This window comes from Coloeus monedula, assembly GCF_965178545.1.
Source record: "Coloeus monedula genome assembly, chromosome: 2".
NCBI classification, from domain to species: domain Eukaryota; kingdom Metazoa; phylum Chordata; class Aves; order Passeriformes; family Corvidae; genus Coloeus; species Coloeus monedula.
Window position 1 is genome coordinate 104,972,374 of NC_138782.1, and position 17,892 is coordinate 104,990,265.

Consider the following 17,892-nt stretch of genomic DNA (forward strand, 5'->3'; position numbering starts at 1 on the left):
GTCTCACATGAGTGATCCCATTTTTGCTATTTCTCTGGTTATGGAGTATTTGAGCTCTGGCAGTCTTAATTCTCTATGTTAATAAATGACTGCAGAAGAAAATAAGCCCGTGACAGAAATCTACACATAATGATTCCAAAACTTATCAGCATTTTTGAGGACTTAATTAATTATATGGTAAAAAATGCCCTGTGAGCAACACCCCCTGCACACCTATGTGTAGGTCATAATGAGTACGTTACTTTGCTTCCCTGATTCTGCTGCTTTCTGCATTTTTCTGACAGTTTTACATTCCTGCCTGCCACTGCCCACAAATACATTTCTTTGCTACCCAGTCTCAGTCAGCAGAGGAGCTGTGTGATGGGCTGTGCAGTGAATACGCACAGACACGTGCATGGTGCATGTTCCCCAGACTGACAGTCTCCAGGATCACACTGGATCTGAATTTCTAGCAGTGAGTAGCTGTTCCCAACAGTATTATTTGGAACCCCTTTGTGAATCCCAGCTCCACAAGGTGGCTCTCGATTCCTTTAAAAATACCACTGCTTTTGTGGATTAAACATATCTGAGAATGATCTTGAGAACAATCATCACGGCTCTATGGATGCACAGTGCTACAGTTGAACCCAAGATCCCCTTTAGTATGTGGCGTATTTTTCCTTCAGTAAAGCTGAGAAATAGACAAAGTCTTACACTATTCCAGTATTACAATTTGAAGGAAGGTTTCATGTCAATTGCTCAATAAAATCTGAAAAACAAGAAAATAAAGGCATTATACATGCCTATGTGAAATGGGACATTCAAATGCTCACTGCCTGCTCTGTTCCTTTGTGGCTTTTCTTCTAGAAGTGTCCTTCCCCTACTCCACACCTCTGTAGGATCACTTTAACATAGTCACTAGGCAGTGAAGGGTGCAATCTCTGATAATATGGACAGCAGGATGGCAGTGTGGTGCTCCTCAGGAAAGAGATATTGCCTTTGAAGGCTGGGACACACAATGAGGTATTTACTTGACTCGAGCCAGACCTTCAGCATCCCCAGGCAGACCTCCCAAATCACTTTATGGCTGGCCATGTGCTAGCATATGGCCTCCCAAAGAGTTTTACCTCCTAGAGCACCTCATCTGAATGCAAGGTCCTGCCCTGAGGTCTGTGTCTCCGAACCCCCTGGCTGGCTGACCATGCAGCTGATTACCAGCTCTCTGTGGCACGGAGAGCCGCAGGTGAAACTGGGGCGGGACTGTGGCACTGCAGTGTAACTGTGTGAGATGGGCTGGGCTGCAGCACATGTGCAAAGCAAAGGCTGATAGTGTGACCCCCAAACTTAGTGTGTAAGACTGTATCAGTCTGCCCTCCCTCCTGGGTACAGTATTGCTGCTTTTGATAGCCAAAACCTCAAAATTCCTGTTGCTTACATCCTAGGGAAATGTTAAGAAAACCTGAGTAAACTTTGGGAAAAAAGATGATTTGCTCTCTGTTGATTTGTATGTTTGAGGTCATACTTTCAGGTTTTCCACAACAGGGATAGTAATTTATTTATCTTATAAAATTTGAGAGCTGAAGCATATAACAAACACTATCACAAGGCAATGCTGGGTGTGTCTGAGCTGTAACGTTAAATTTGTTCTTCTTGTCGCTTCCTTCAAAGCTCTGCCAAGCTCAGCCCCTCCCTGGTTATCCTTCCCTGCCGAGCTTGCTGTAAACCCTACGCCTTGCTGCTGTTCCCACCTTTGTCCTTGCACAACTTGCTGCACCTTTGCCTCCACTGTACCTCTGCTGGCCCAGCTTCTCCCCCCGACCCTTTTTACAATTGGTGTCAAAAGATCACTTAGAGTGAAGCCATCTGCTCCTTGTTCTCCTAATTTCTCTTTTGCTTTCTGTCTGCCTTTAAACATGCATTTTCCATGGAGAGATGGTGCAAAGATGAAGTCTTGGGTGCTAATAACTATGTGTGTTTTCTATAAACTTGGATCTGGTAGATCTGCCCAGTGTTCATGTGCACAATCTTCGGAGCAGCTGAGGTTGCTGTTTTGCTCTAACTCTTTGTAGTAGGTGTCTGACAATGGGTAAAGACTCTGGGGAGAATCTCTGCTACAGAAGTTTGTATCCTGGAGCCAGCACAATCTCATGAGCAATAACCCAAAGGATAAGCCAAGGGACATGTCTTTCAGTCCGATATGTATTTTTTACATTTTCACATGCAGAAAGTCTGCAGTCAAGAGCCAGAAATGTGATATCAGCAATGGAACTCAGTTCATTAAAAATTCAAATCAATGGAAACAACAGGACATATTATTTATCTAAGCCTTGAATCAATCTGACTACTATGCATAATGATCTTAATTAGAAAAGTAAGCTGAAGCAGGAAGACAGTCTGTCTCCTGGCTTTGAAATTATCATACCCCTATCAGTATGCTTGGGTAACTTGTAATTAGGGACAAAGGTTACACATAATTTTATATGCTGAAAAACCGGTTTTATACATGTCATTTCAAAAAAATATTTAAGAAATAGATATAAGGCTTGCTAACCCTATTATACTTTGATTTTTTTCTACCAGATTAGTAGTCTGCACTAATTAGTTGATGGACTTCAGAAATACCAATAGAAGCTTTGCATTTATAGAGAGCCAGGAGACACTAATAAGAAAATGGCAATATCAGCATCAGTCTTTGTACAAGTTTCTTTACAAAATTTGGTACCTTTTCACGTCTATTTCACCTGCATGGAAAACACAGCTCAGAAAAGCAGTGTGGGCTGTCCAGCAGCAGAGAGTAAGGGCTTTTCTGTTCAAAAACTTTACTGGAGTATGGCCACAATTACACCAATGCAGTTCCCTGTGCAGTCCCCCATTCCTTTCTTCTTTTCTTGCTTATCTTCAACTACTGCCATTGAATATGATGTGTTCAGGTTTTGACAAAATGGCAGTCCTGTGATTACACTTCTTTAGTATTTTATTGATGAGCTGTAATTAGAAAACAGAAGACCTAACGCCAAGGTCCTGCTTCATCAAAGCAGTCAGTCCACACTTAATTTAAATAAATTCTTCAGTTTAGTTAAATCTACTGAGCAGGCCCACTGCCTGCTCACAGCATTGAGTCACACATGACCACTGCTCTCAGCAGGAGCATTGCCTTATCTTCTATGCTAGAACACACCTCTTCCTCTCTTATCACAGGTACAGATGTCCTGATTTTTTTTCAAGGTGGTATTTAATCTTGGAAATACATTAGAAAAAGATCAAACCCTCTGTGTCACACAAAATGGCCTTGCTTTCCCAGAACATTATTTCCACAAACAAAAAATATGGAAATTAAAATCACAAGTAGGATCTGTTTCATCAAAGTATCAGCTACATTTCTGTGAGGTTGACAATCACCTTTTTAACATGGCAGGAATTACATGTGTAATTCTCTTTAATGGGTGTTACAAATGTTCAGCCCACACTGAAAAAAGATCACAGTTGGTATGAGTAATAACTTTTTTCTTGAACATAAACAGTTCCCCTCTAGCTCTGTACATATCCTCCAACATCAATGTAACCACAGCTGTCAAGGCAGCCTCACCTCTTTCTATGTATATTTTAGCTTTAATTTTTTCCCATGCTTTCACTTAGTGGACTTTTTTTTTTTTTTTAAAGGGCCTAAACCTGTTCTCCAATTTTGTGGGCAAATTCACTGCAATAACAGATCTTGGTGTTTAGACATCTTTAAACATTACTATTAGCATGCAAGAAATTAGAGACCTACATCAAGATCTGGAGGTTTGGGTGTTGTTTTTTAATTGAAAGTGGATTTCAGATCGTAGTTTCCCCTCATTCAAGGTTCTCCAAAAGCTTTTACATAGTTAAATGAGTTCTTGTGGCCTCCTTCTGTACAGGCAGCAGCAGCCCCCTTCCCACAGCCTTGGCACAGCCTTGGTGGTCACCAGCTGGGGCCACCAAGGTGATGCGAGGATGAGGATGCAGGAGTCTGTGCAGAGGATGGCAATGGGCTGAGGCTCACTGGGCACACATAATCTTAGTGTTAAGCTGCACATGTAGTTATAGTCCTAAAATGTGCCAGGCGAGATTTAGGTTGGACATCAGGAAGAATTTATTCACAGAAGTGGTAATTAGGCATTGGAATGGGCTGCCCAGGGAAGCGGCAGAGTCACCATCTCTGGAGGTGATTAAGGAAAGACTGGGTGTGGCACTGAGTGCCATGGTCTGGTTGACATGGTGGAGGACTCGATGATCTCAAGAGGTCTTTTCCAACCCAACAGATTCTGTGATTCTGTGATGAAATGTATCCTCCAGTCCCTGGGACATCCCACATTCCCTTCAAGCTGCCATGTCCCCTCCATGGGTGAAACACAGAAGTTATAGAATCATAGAATATTAAGGGGTTGGAAGGAACCTTAAAGATCACCGAGCCCCAGTCCACCCTGCCATGGGCAGACACCTCCCACTAGACCAGGCTGCCCAGGGCCCCATCCAGCCTGGCCTTGAATGCTTCCCAAGGATGTGGCATCTACAACCTCCCTGAACAACCTGCTGCAGTGTCTCACCACCATCACAGTAAAGAACTTCTTCCTCCTATCTAATGTCTAACACCTGTGTCTATGTCCCCTCAGTGAAGCACCCAACAACCCCTTGAAACGCCCGTGTCCCCTCGCTGCCACGCTGTATCCCCGGGGCCCCGCGGAGGCCCGGAACGCAATCGCCGGGGCCGCGGTTTCCAGGCGGGCCGCGGTGCCGCCCGCCGCGGTTGCCATGGTGCAGCCCCGGGCGCGGCCGCCATGGACGAGGAGGACACGGTGGGGCGTGGGGTTCGCTGCGCCGGGGCAGTCGCCGGAGCGCGGGCGGCGCTTCCCCGCCGGGCGGGGGCGGCTGCGGGCGGCGGGGGGAGAGGGGGAGGCGCCGGCGGACAGGGGGAGGTGCCGGCAGGCGCTGCATGCCTCGGCTTGGTCCTGCCCTGCCCTCCCACACCGGGGCCCGGCGGCGGCGGGCGAGGCCCTGCTCGGCCCCTCGGCGTTGGCCGGTGCTCGGTCTAGGCCGGGGATGTGCCGCCGGCCGCCCCCCAGCCGGGCCCGGCGGAGCTGCCCGTCCTCAGCACGCACGTGGGCGTTTCTGGAAACCACTTTGTTTTAATTTGTCGGTTTCCCTCTTCTCTTTCCCACTCCGGTTTCTCCGGGAAGCACCGTCTCGTGCGGGCTTTCTCCCACCGCTTGTGTTTTTTTTGCAGTTCTAGACATTTATTTTTCCTTTCGCCTCCCGCTCCAGTTTTTGTCTCCTCTTTCATTTCTGATGGGTGGCTTTTTTAAAAGCCACGCCACGTGCGTGTGAGGCGTGGATCACTATTCCCCTTGTTCTGACGCTTGCCAGCTACAAATACGTGTTTGGAGTTTCCCGTGGCCGATGGCAAATGCCGTGATCGCTTGTTACCAACCAGTGCTAACACAAAGGGTGTACTCTCCTCTGTAAATAATCTCAGAAGCTGTGCAGCAGCCTAGTAATAATGCCATTTGTTTTACCTGAAAAATTGTGAAAGTCTACTGTTGTTTCTTCCTTTCAGAGAGATTTTAATGAGCGCTGTGCCCAGTGTTCAGAGGTGAACTGGGGTCTCACTGATGGAGGCAGATTTTATTGTAGATCTTGCCACAACGTTACTGAGGTAAAAAGATGAGTTACTGCCTTGGAAAAGGCTTCTTCTGATTGCTTCTTGACTTTATATTAAGAAAATTACAGACTTTTCTCCTTGGCACTGAGTGCAATATTTTTGTTCTTCGTTTTTCATGCTTTACTTGACACTGTTTAAAACTAATGTTCCTTGAAATTACAAAATGTAGAATGAGCCATCTTAGCCTGCTGTGTTGCTGTAGCTGTGGTGTTAGTGTGCTCTCTAGATGCCTTAAAAGCATTGCCTGGGTGTTGCCATGTTTTGTGCAGTCCCAGTGTAGGCAAACCCTGATGCACGTCACCTGTATGTCCATGATTGTAATTATCTGTTTTTGAAATTTCTGAATGAAAAGTTCAGAATGTCCCATCTCCCTTTAGTTTAGGAAATTTGAGTAAGTTCCTCCATCATGTTTTATGGTAGGGCAATCTGTGCAAGTTAGGTCTGGCTTTTTTTCTTGCTAAGATATATTCCTGTTTTGCAGAGAACTAGAGAAGTTGTAAACACTGATTTTATTACTAATTCAAGAGTCCAAACAATCTCCAAAAGTTTGAGAAAGCAGGAAAAAAATGGTATGTATGAGTTTCTATCTGTGTTTTGCAAGAGTGGCTGCTCAGCCAGGATTTGCCTAGGCTGTTATGTCTTTGATGGAGACCAAAAGTGAATAGCTAGGAAAGACTGCAGGAGTGGGAACAAAATGCACCTCCCTGATGCTCTCACAACCTTAAGAGATCACATTTCGTGACCTCCTAAGCCACAGGTGACCTCTGTGAGCCCAGTGGTGGAGTTTTTTTGATTAAGTAGAACTATGAGTTACTTACTACTACTTTGATTTGTGGAAGCAAATATTCACTGAAGCTACTGGTGGCATGCATTCAGATGTGGTGATCCTTTGTTCCTTCCCTGTCATGGCTATCACAAAACCAGAGAAGTTGTTTGCAAGTGAGATGTGATGGTGGTCCAGCTCTTAGTGTCAGTCTGGCTTGTGTTACAGGCACTTGGCCCTGCAAACTTGTCACAAACTGCACAGAAGAGGTTTCATGCAGTTCCAATAGCTGAACCAATACTGCATCTTTCATCCAGAGTCACTTTTTTACTTCTAATTTCATGAATATTCGGAAGAATAGTGGTCATTACGTATGAGGATCTATGCCATAAGGATGTAGTGGTAAAGTTGCTTCAAGAGCTGTGTGTGTATTCTGTGGTAGCTGGATACATCTCTTACTATTGTGGCCACTTTCAGAAAGCAAAACTGCATTAATATGCCAAATAAAGCAAGGGGTTATCTTTGTCTCTGATGTACTGACGTGCTTTTGCTCTGCTGCAGAGGCAGTGGATTGCTACATTCCTTTGAAAAAAACAATTGTGTGGAAGTGAAGGGAGGTGTGAGAAGGACCCCTCCAGTTTTCCTTATCTTGTATTGCTTCTAAAGTCTGGGCCGTGTACCATGCTTTTAATTTCTCCTGTTGGGAAGGTCATTAACCAACATCCAGGCTTCTTAAGAAAGAAATCCTATCTTCACACAGTCCCTTCTGTGAGTGCAGTCATGTTACACTGTATTCCATGAATTTATAGGAGTAAGCTGTGTCTGTTAGTTCACTGGTTAGCAGTTAAGGCCAGCATCATGAAAGCAGGGCAGAAGCTTTGGGCAGATAGCTTCTAAGATGGTGAGATGCAAGGTGTGTTTCAGAACAAAAATAGTGAGGAACATGTGTGGAAGGAATGAAAAGGGAGTTGAGAAATGCAGAGAAACTTTATAAAGCCAAAAGCCTGTAGAAAAGGTTAGTAGTAACTTTAGAGAGCTAAGGGTGAAAAGTAAATGTAATGCAGCCTGAAGAAATAGTGAATAGTTTGGAGCAGGCCCACTCCCTGTGAAATGTATGTTGTGCTAGGATTTGCTAGGAGCTTGGGATAGTCTTTTATTTAAATGTGTGTGGTTCTGTGTGAGAGAACGGTGAAGCACATGATGATGGTATTGGTTGTTTTTTGCCTGACTCACCACTGTAATGTTCCAGCTTTCAGTGTCAGGGGTGGGAAAGAAATGTTCATATTTCATATTTTTAATGGCAGGTTCTCAGTTATTTTTAAACTAGTAATTTAACAATGCTCCACTCAATTGCAAATGCCACACTAGACATTATAATGAATTATATTATTCTTAGGAAATGCATGAAGTTCTTGTTAAGTAACTTTTCTTCTTGTTTAAGGCTGTGAATAAATGGAAGTTAATAGAGTATTCTGTAGCTGGTTTATGCACTAGGATCTGAAATTATTAGAGATATGGAGATAAGTGTGGATAAGGTTAAAGAACCCCCAAACAGTACAAACAAACTTAGTCCCCCTTTTTTTCCCTTAGATGGAGGCTGTGAGTGGTATATTTGTGAAGGCTTTCAGCTGGTACTCAAGAAACAAGCAGAAGCTTTAGAAGCATTAGGAGTATGTCCACAAATGAAGGTATGTAGATGTCAGTGTGAGTTGTACACTCCCTGTGTGTGTTTTACAGAAGGGGGTATTTTAAAAGATTTTAATTTTTAAAGTGAATCATGCAACTCCCCGTTTAGAAATGTTGAGCATATGAAATCAAAATTTGTTTATCTGGTATTTTAAAACATATTTTATAAATCACAGTTAATAAAATTAGAGATGGAATATTATTCAGATTCCTGAGTTAGAAATTAATGACCTTGTAAACATTGTACTAATTACCATCCATTTGTGTTTATCAGGATGAAATTCTGTGCAATTTTTGGAGGTGTTACCTTCAGAAGAGCAAACAGGCATATTGCAAGAGACCAGCTGGGGAAACTGTGAAAGCATTGTCAGTAAGTGAAAGCTCAAATCCCACGAGATGTTTGGTATCTTTTTTAAAGCAAGGACAGAAATCTTTGTTTATGCTACCTTTCTTGCGGGTAATGTCACTTCAGTATTAAGGAAGTCACATAAACAGGCTTGCACATGTCCATTTTATTGGGTTTTGGGTTTTTTTACCTATTTCAAGAGATGAATATTTCTGTGAGTATTTGAAACTGCTTATTTGAAAATATTGCTTTGTCTTGACATAGATAATCAGTAAATAGAAATCACAGTGTAAAAATCAGCTACCATCCTTTTCCTGCCTGCTCTCTTGAAGTTACTCATTTGATCAAGCTTTGATTCTGTGTATTGTCAACTTTCTGGTTATTGTAGCAGATTAAAATGTAGTCAATAAACGTTTTTTAATCTTGAGAAATTCTTTAAAAATACTACTTCTTTCTTTCTTTTTCACTTTTTGGTGATTCATAGAATAAAAATGTGAACAGTTTGGGTTTTAACTTTTACTGTAAATTCTGCATTTGTCGTGCTTTATGTTGTTTGTTACAATCAAAACAGTAACCAAGAATAGCTAATACAAGTATTTATTTACAAAACCCAGGTATGTGAGAGCAGTACTGATGTGGACAGTGATCCAGAGAGACCCAGCCTTCTGCACTTGCTGTCTCTGTCTGAAAGTGAGGGGGATCTGCAGACTGACTGCAGCTTTGCCTCATCAGTGACCAAGGTCTCAGGTAGGAGCGGTGAACTGAACTATCTGAAAACCAGTTTTTCTGTAGTTTTTAAATAGAAATAAATATAAAGTGTATTTGTGTACAGTGAATTGGAGGAACTATTGGAAGGTATAAAGTTTTCAGTCTTGTTTGCCACTACGACTTTATATTCTACCAGAAATAGAAGACTTCCTCCCCCAACCCCTACCCAAGGAGATGAAAGTTGAACAGGACCTGGAAATACAATGGGAAATGAAGGAGGAAGTTCTGATTTATAGCAAGTTTGCTCCATGCCTCCTGTTTGGAGTGGGAAAAAATTGCTGTTACATCTGCAAAGCTATATGTTCACAAGCACAGCAGCTTTGAAGAATAAGCACTTACTTAACCAGTAACAGAGCTGGCTGTCATGACTTTGGTGTTAAAAAACATGAGTTTGTTCTTTAGGGCAGTGTATTTTTTTTTTTTAATCCCATAGATATATTGAGCTTTTTAATTTTTTTCTTTACATTACTTTGGTACTTCTGTATCTTTTGTCTTCACAGCCTTTTTACTGCTTTCCCAATGACCTCTTCTATGAAAAATTGTATTTTAGCATTCCGTCAGTTTCTCTTTTCTGCTCACAACAGCAGCTGGAAAATATTTACAGAATGCTGAAGTTTTTAAATGTAGTAGAAAATTGGAGTGTTAGGTTCTGCTGGGCAAGTGTAATGCCAGACAATGCTGCAATGCCTGATACCGGAAATGCATTTCAAGGCACATTTGAAAGCTTTTGCTTGTGTTTTAAACTTATGATGGTTTTCTTTCTTGCTTTATTCTTTGCTTGATTTTTCCTTCTTTATCTGTCTCAGCGTTTCTTACTCCCTTGTTGCGTACTATCCTCCTTATGTCATGTTTCTGTTGTTCTGTGATATTGCCTGTCTACCCTCAGAAGAATGCAATCTTGTTTTTTCAAGCTTTTCCCTTTATTTTATAAGGTCCGGAAGTGGTAATAGAATGAGAAATTTGATCAGCAGCAATTTAGAAAAATAAATGCATGTTTAAAACTCCAGACAGAATTAGGGAGGGGGAAGGGAAGGTATAAAAATGGTGATGCAAATTTTTGTGAATATTATGCTGGAAGCTTTCATCCTTACATATTAAAATGACAACATTTTCAGGTAAAGAGTCACTGTATGTTCGTGCATGTAGGATCTTGGGTGTTATACAAATGTAATACAAAAAGGAAAGAATTGAGTGAAGTATTTCTAGTGAAAGTATTCCCTTGAATTTTCTTCTCCTTTTTGATGTCTAGAGGAACTCATTCTTCCTTGGTACTTGTGCCTTTCATAGGTCTGTTCCTTAGAGTTTTAGAACAGCTAGGTAGGCCATAATTTATTGTCTTGGTTGGTTGTTTCAGAGGTTGAGTTCAGCCTCCACTAGTCATCAATTTCACTAAAATCTCTTGAAATTAGTTAAGAGTTCAGTGATAGTAAAAGCAAATTTTGGTGAAATCAGACAAATAGAAATAGTTTTGTCTATTGAAATTTAACATGTGTAATAGTGTCTATTGTAAACTCTTGTGAAGATTATAAATTTTTTTTCTGTGTTGTTTTTGCTGAGCTGTTATTGCTACAGGCTGTAAACCTCAACACCCTTCTTTCTCTAAGAGGCTTGTCCGGACGGCAAATATTTTTTTTGTTATTTTTGTGTAGGGTTAATAGCAAATTCCAGTGAGTATAGCACTGAGATATTGCTAGAGAAGCCTATAAAACTCTTAAATTATTAGCTGCGTGTAACTCTGTGTTGTCTTGCATAAGCTGGAAGAAATAAAAGGAAATTGTGTGCCATCATTAAGGCCACAAATGTAATGAGGATTATTTTAAATTGAGTTAAATGTGAAATTAACAACGAAGCTTCAGTCACGAAGCTGCCTTTAAGCACAAGTATCCATGTGAAAGGTGAAGCAGTTGACTCTGGGGATTGAACTGATGTTCCCTGTGTTCCCTGGCGCACCTGTGCGTGATGGGATGCCCCGCTGTGCGCAGGATCTCGGGCCGGCGGGGTGAGCCTGTGCTGCTGTTGGAGGGCGTTCTCTGTTGATGGCAGTGAATTTCAGAGACCCTGTGCCGGGGCTGTGCCGTGCCCGCAGCTCCGGGGCCGGTAGGTGGCATCGCAGCCCGGCCCTGGAAGCGCTGTGTGCAGTGTCCCCGTGCTGCGGGCGCTGTGCTGGACCTGTCCCGCTGACCCTGCCACCTCGCAGGCGTGGCTGTCGCCTGCCCGCGGAGCCTCCGGGCTCTCGGAAGGTTCAAACTGTTTTCAGCCGGCTGTTTGCCGTGGCCCTGCAGCTCCCAGCTGGGGAGCTGTGGATTCAGCTCTCGCCATTCCTGTCTAAACAGGTGAACAGTTTGTGGGGAAATGCAGTGAGAGAAGTCTCTGCAGAGTCAATGCTGACATTCGGTGCTGGTGTGCTTTAAATGCATTTTCCTTCATCCTGGCTGGGTCATGATGTAGGGAAGAGAGGCTTACAGGCTTTTTATTTTGTTTTTTTGGTCCTCTTTCCTGAGCTCTGAGGTTTCACTGCTGAAGAAGTTCCAAATCCATAAATTACTCTACTAAATTAAATTTTCTCTTTGTTTTTAGTGATTCATCTCGGTAAGGAACTAGGGACATTTGGATGTGTATTTATTTGGGGTTTTTTCCCACCATCTTTACCATTTCCTACATTCTTATTCTAAAGTTGTTTCTTTGGATTTATGTACATTTTTTAAAAGAATATCTGTGTTTCCACAGTTAGAGATTATAGGCCAGATGGAATTAGGGCAAACTTTTAACATCAGTAAAATTTCTGCAAAGTAAATGACTTTTTCATTAAAGTCCTGCTTGTGTTGAAGTTTAAAACTGTTTTAATCCCCAACTATGAGTCATTGATTTAAATACAATAAATTTTCCCTTGTTTCCTCACAGTTCCCTTCTCTCTCAAATGGAAAACAGTATTTCCAGCTCATAAGTACTGTCAGTTGTATGTATAGCAGCTAATGTCCTGGTCAAGTGCAATGGCACTATATGAAACAGGTTCTCATCACATATTGTGGTAGATGAATAAATTAGGGTTAAACTGTTTTGTAGAAAAGTACACAAACAAGAAAAAAACTCAAAGTAATAATTTCAAAATGTTACCAGGTGCTGAAAAAGGCTCCTTGTATGTTCCTTTATCTTGTTTTTTGTACACCATGGTTCATGCGTCTATTATATAAATTGCTGTTTTCTTTTCTGTTTTTAACATAAACCAAAGAGAGCACCTCTGTGTACTCTGGATCAGTAGATGGCAGCTTGTATTTAATGAAGAACCAAAAGGAGAAACTGAGGATGACGATGCCAATGACCCTTTCATTTTGTTACATGGCATTACTCTGGTTGAGAGAACCAATTACATTGTCTGAGCTCTTAAGGTATGAATAGTCTCTAGTGAAGAATTGTTGCTTTTATAAATAATTAAAAAAAATTAGATCTGTACTACTGTCCTCTTACTAATTTGCTCAGTAATAGTGAGAAGTTCTCTTTGGTTGTTTTATCTTTCCTTTGTCATAACCATTTGTGCAGCTACTGTTGGAGAGCATTCTCTGTTGATTGCAATGAATTTCAGAGACCTGTAAGGAAGAAGGTTTTGAAGTTAAAGAAGCTTTTTATTCTTCTCCTTCAAAATTTCTTAAGTTTTTCTGGAGGTGTGTATGGCCACACTTCCGTGATATTTGCTGTTGTCAGCATGTCAGAATTAAATGAGTAAACATTCTCCAGGACTTACATCAGTGTCCTCATACAAACAATACCAGCAGTATACGGTGATCTGAAAAGGAGCAAAGTAACTTCATGCAATGAAGTTGGGCACAGAAATTAATACAGGAAGTTCATTTGGTCTTTATATCTTTGTATCTATAATTATGAGAGTTCAGAATAATACCTTTTAGTATAGTAGAAATAAATTGTTCTAATAATAGGGTTTGATGCTAAAAGGAGACTGTCAGGCTACTGCTGACAAGGCAGTTCCCTTCTCTCCACTGCAACAAGGCCGTGAACACTTTCCTTATTTACTTCAGGAATGAAAAATAATTCATCAACTCTTCTTGTTGGCAATAAATGTTTTAACTCAGGCTCAAATAAGTTCAGGAATTCCTAGATTTTCCTTGGAAGACCTTTTGTATTCTTTTACTTTTTTTAAACAACTGTTGAAATATTGGGTATTTCTAAACAGATGGTGAAAAAACATTCCTTGGCCAAAATTTGAGGAGTAGAAATACTCAAGTAAATACATTGGCAAATCAAATTGAAAACTCAGACAAAATAAAGGGAAAACTGATTAAAAATACAGTGCTTTCATTTTTATTTTTCAACTATATACCCTGTGAGTTAAAAGGCAAGGCAATGGGTCCATCATCCCCCACCTGTGGTGCTTGTAACTGATGGAACTGCTGAAAGAGTGATGAATGCAAGGGGTTTTTCCCCCAGAGCCTGATGTTCCATCATGGCTGTTCTCCCCTGGTGTGCCAACTTCCACCTGCACTTTTCTAGCTTTGTACAAGCTTTCCAAGAAGGGTGGGTAGTCAAGGATGCTTTTTTTGCAAGTACTTTCAGAAAGGGGAGGTTTGTAATGTCTTGAAGTAGAGTTGTTACTACTAGATAATCAATTTCTATGCAAAACAATGTAACCCTTTGACTTTACAGGTGGCTGTTGCTTTCATTGATCAGAATTGTGCAAGCCATTGCATATTTGCATAACTGGATGTGCTATTGCATAAAAGATGCTTGTAAAATTTTCAGTAAAATGCCATAATATTCAGAATTCAAACTAGCACTCTGCAATACAGAAGTATTTATTGAGTAGATTAAGAAATAGAACTCAAAAGTAGTGCTCAATAACAAGATTTTTAATAGCTATGGTCTTCCTTAGGAAATTCTATACGAGTCAGAACTACCATAACGTACTCTGTATTTTTGTGAATGATTAGCAAATAATAATGTAAAACCTGTCTGATAATGTTTGTATATGGCAAAAATCCAAGTAGTAAATTAAAATTTCTGGGACAGAGCAGCTGGTTCACACTACAGAATTATTAGCTACCCCATCCTGTTTGGAGAGAAAAATTATTAATTAAATATATATTCTTTGGTTATTGTATCTTGGAAACTGTTTCTTGAAGCACTGTTGGCTCATACCAGGCAAAGACATCCTCACATGTTCTTGTCCTAGTACAATGGTTTGGTTGGAAGAAAACCCAACCAAACAACAGCTGTGTCAAGAGGAAAGATAGATTGCTTTGTTTGCATATGAATGGGAAGTTATTGTATTTGGCACTTTAAAAGTTGGAGACTGCAGAAAAGATCCTGGAAAATTATCTGGAACCTGGAGACTATCCTTTGGACTAACATCCTTAAGAGATGAGCACACTTACTTGAAAGGGTATAGAGAAAATGTGAAAGTAGTAAAAAAGCTGAAAAAAGATGTAAAAAATCAAGTAGCAAATATAGCACAGAAAGGTATAATCTGAAACTAGTAATTGGAAATTTAAATAAGATTATTTGAATGAGAGGATATAATTTAATTAGATACAATTTATGTGTGTAAGACTGTGTAAATCATAATAGTTCAGTAACTTTAAATACAGTAAACATACAAACTGGATTAAGTACAGAAAGTGAGGTTTAAAAGAATGTTATTTGTATTGCTAAGTTTTACCATGATACGATAGTTATATGAGACTGTAATTACGTTATCATGCTTCCCTCCCTACCCTTAAGGTCTTTGCCTTCCAACAAGTTTGATGAAGAAGGAGAAAGAATTTTAAATTGCATGAACTACCATAAAATACTTTTTTTCTAACTTCTGAATATTTAAGAAATCAGACAATGTTCACATTTTTGCATGCACTAAGATACACAGATCAAAATAACGACAGACTGAAGATGAAAACTATGCAGAGAAAGCCTTAAGTATTCAGCATTACCTTTTAAGTCTTTGTAGGCAAATCATTTTATTTAAACCAGCTGAATTAGAGTTCTGTTTAAAGTTCTGCCTTGTTTTTTCCTCAGTTTGGTTTTCTCTGTACCCTGAAGTCAGCTGACTACCACTCCTCCCTTGTGATACATGCTTAGGCATTATGATTGGGCAATCTGCCAGCTTTTAAAGGATTTACAACACCAAAAATATACTCCTCTTTGCTACTTGACACACTTAGCAGAAAAACACTACAATTACCTCCTCTGACAGGAACATTTTGGTTTAAAAATAACACTTTTAACAGCGTTTGACTCAAGTCTATGCAACACATTAAATCCTTTTCCATTGTGAATAGTCTTACAATATTCCATATGATGTATATTATTCATCTAAATAATAAAGTAGTTGGTTTTTGGAAAAACCCAATTTCAAGAAGCTAGACTTTGGAGATTCTGAGAAATCATGCGGTTCAAATGAGGTTATACTTCCTTGTGTTGGCAAGACTAAACTTATAATCAATTTGTGGCTTTAACAGGGGCATCACATCCTTGTAGCATGCTGAGGACCTAGGATTTTTTTCATACTTGGGCCTTATTAATGTATGCTGTTGCTGTAATTAAAAGAACATGGACTGTGTACTGTATCTGCCAGTCAAGTTTTCAAGCACATCCGTGATAGAACATAGTCTTACAGGGGTTTTGACCATCTGTCTGTTAAATGAAAGGTTTGGAGGAACAGCAGACAGAAGAAACTGTTCTGAAGTGCTATTCCAAATCTGGACTTTTGGATTAAGTGTTAAAACTTGAACTATAAGCACATTGTATTCATAACAGGGTATTTGTGCTGTATTTTTAGAGTGTAAAAACAACTTTTAACCTGAGAGAAAAGACCGTTCTTTTTTTCTGGAGACAATAATTTCAGGCTAGAAAAGATACTATTTTTTAAACAGTTGCAGTGCTTTGACTTGGTACAGCCAAGTTAACAAAAACTTCTTTTTTTTTTTTTTTTTAAGAAAAAGGTGTCTTGGTGGACGCTTCTTGTCTCTTGCAGTGTAAGGATGTGGTTCCAGCATCAGTTTAAGCTTCTCAAAGTTTTTGTTGCTGTGGTCTTGCGTAAACATTCCTGTTCTTTTCTCTTGTCATGGTACTAGCATTCATCCAGTTTATGGTTTATTAGTTGAAAGAAGTAGATCTATAGAAGATTAATTTTGTAAAAGAAAGTTTCACTGGACATTTTAGTGCGGGTTAATGTGCTTGCCTTTCTGCCTTGTGCTGGCAGTAATGTTCCTGCAGTCATTTGAGTCTGGAGGTCCGTCTGGTTGGAGTGAAAGCCTCCGGTTGGAGTGAAAGCCTGGAAGAGTCTAGTTTCCATCTGATCCTCTGAGAAGTCACACAAGTGCTTTTGTCAGCAGGCAGGAGTGTGCGGCAGGGGACTGAAGGGAGGGTGGGATTTCCCATTTCTGAGGCAGCAAGCTGTGAGGGTGGTTTGGCTGCATCACCACTACACCACACCCGAAACAAGGTCTTGATTGTCCTCTTCCATCTGCTGCTGTGCTGGCTCAGGGGTTTGCTGCTTCTAGCATATTGGTTCCAGGCCTTCAGATCTGACAGCTAATGGTGTGATTGTGCCTTAATGTGTGTCAGCCAAAGCTTATCATCAGCTGAGCCAGTAATGCATCAGTGTTGCTGAAAGGGGAAGGTCCTGCTTCCCTTTTTTCTCTTCTCCTGCCCTTTCCTTCTGCCAACTCTTTCACTTGTAGAGCCATCTGTGAGCCTCCTCACAGTTTGTTAGATGATGAAAGAAACCCATGCTGGCAATAGGGTAACAGGTGGTTTTTCTGCTGCTGTTGTGAGTTACATTTGGGGAAGAGATGAGCAACAGCAGGTCACGACCGGATCACAAGGAGGGAGGTCCTGCTAGTTATGTTGAGCTTTTAGTTTGGCTCAATCAACTTTGTGAAACCATACCTCAAGCTTATGTTCCTCAGTTTAGTGAATGACTAAAATGAGCTAAGGAACTGATGTGCCAGCTGCTCAGCAGATCAGGTGGGGTGGCGAGGACCAGCGCCGGGGCTGGGATTGGAGAGCAACCTCACGAGAGCCCAGCGTACATCTCCACTCGGGGTGGGGAAATGCTGTTTCTGCTGACTGAGGAAAGCTACTGAAATTTTATTAGCAAAATGATCATTACACAATTTGATTAGAAAGGATTGTGTACCACCTGTTGCTTCTTCATTTAAGAGACTAATAAGCAGAGCTTTGGAACAAAAACTATTGGGCAATATGATTTTTCATATTTCTGTTATTTTTCAGAAATCCTTATAAATTATTCTGAGACAGAGCTTTAAACATGAAATGAACTATTTATTTTTATCCTGGATTTAACTCATTTTTTTTCAATTAAACTGAAAATTCAGATAAGACTGCTTTAAAAAAAGTAGACTATAACTGTAAACTCTGCTTTTAAATAGAATTTTAGTCAACTTCAATAGATACACGCTACATAAAATCGAACAAATAGTGATGAGGGCATGGAACTGGGAGATAGCAGGTGAGCTTGTGAATTGCTGTAGGCTCAGAAGGGACATGTAATGTTTGTGGACCAAGGCTAATCTGTGTAGCAAGATCAGAGAGGTCCTGTGCGGATAACACTATCAGCAGGGGAGAAAATTGTTTTCAGTCCTAGTATTATTTAACTAACAGAGTCTTTTCTGTTTGTAATGTTAACTTACTCAGGTTTAA

The 17,892-nt window shown here is 40.6% G+C and overlaps 1 protein-coding gene across 1 annotated transcript in view; it reads left to right on the forward strand.

Moving 5' to 3' along the window:
• The first annotated feature begins 8,017 nt into the window (after positions 1–8,017).
• Positions 8,018–17,892, forward strand: part of TAF1B (TATA-box binding protein associated factor, RNA polymerase I subunit B) — a 42,171-nt gene continuing 32,296 nt past the window's right edge. Inside the window, exons 1-4 of the mRNA XM_082300477.1 lie at positions 8,018–8,110; positions 8,383–8,478; positions 9,069–9,201; positions 12,452–12,608. Coding sequence (XP_082156603.1) covers positions 8,105–8,110; positions 8,383–8,478; positions 9,069–9,201; positions 12,452–12,608 — 392 coding nt within the window. The 5' untranslated portion in view covers positions 8,018–8,104. The remainder of the gene's footprint in view (positions 8,111–8,382; positions 8,479–9,068; positions 9,202–12,451; positions 12,609–17,892) is intronic.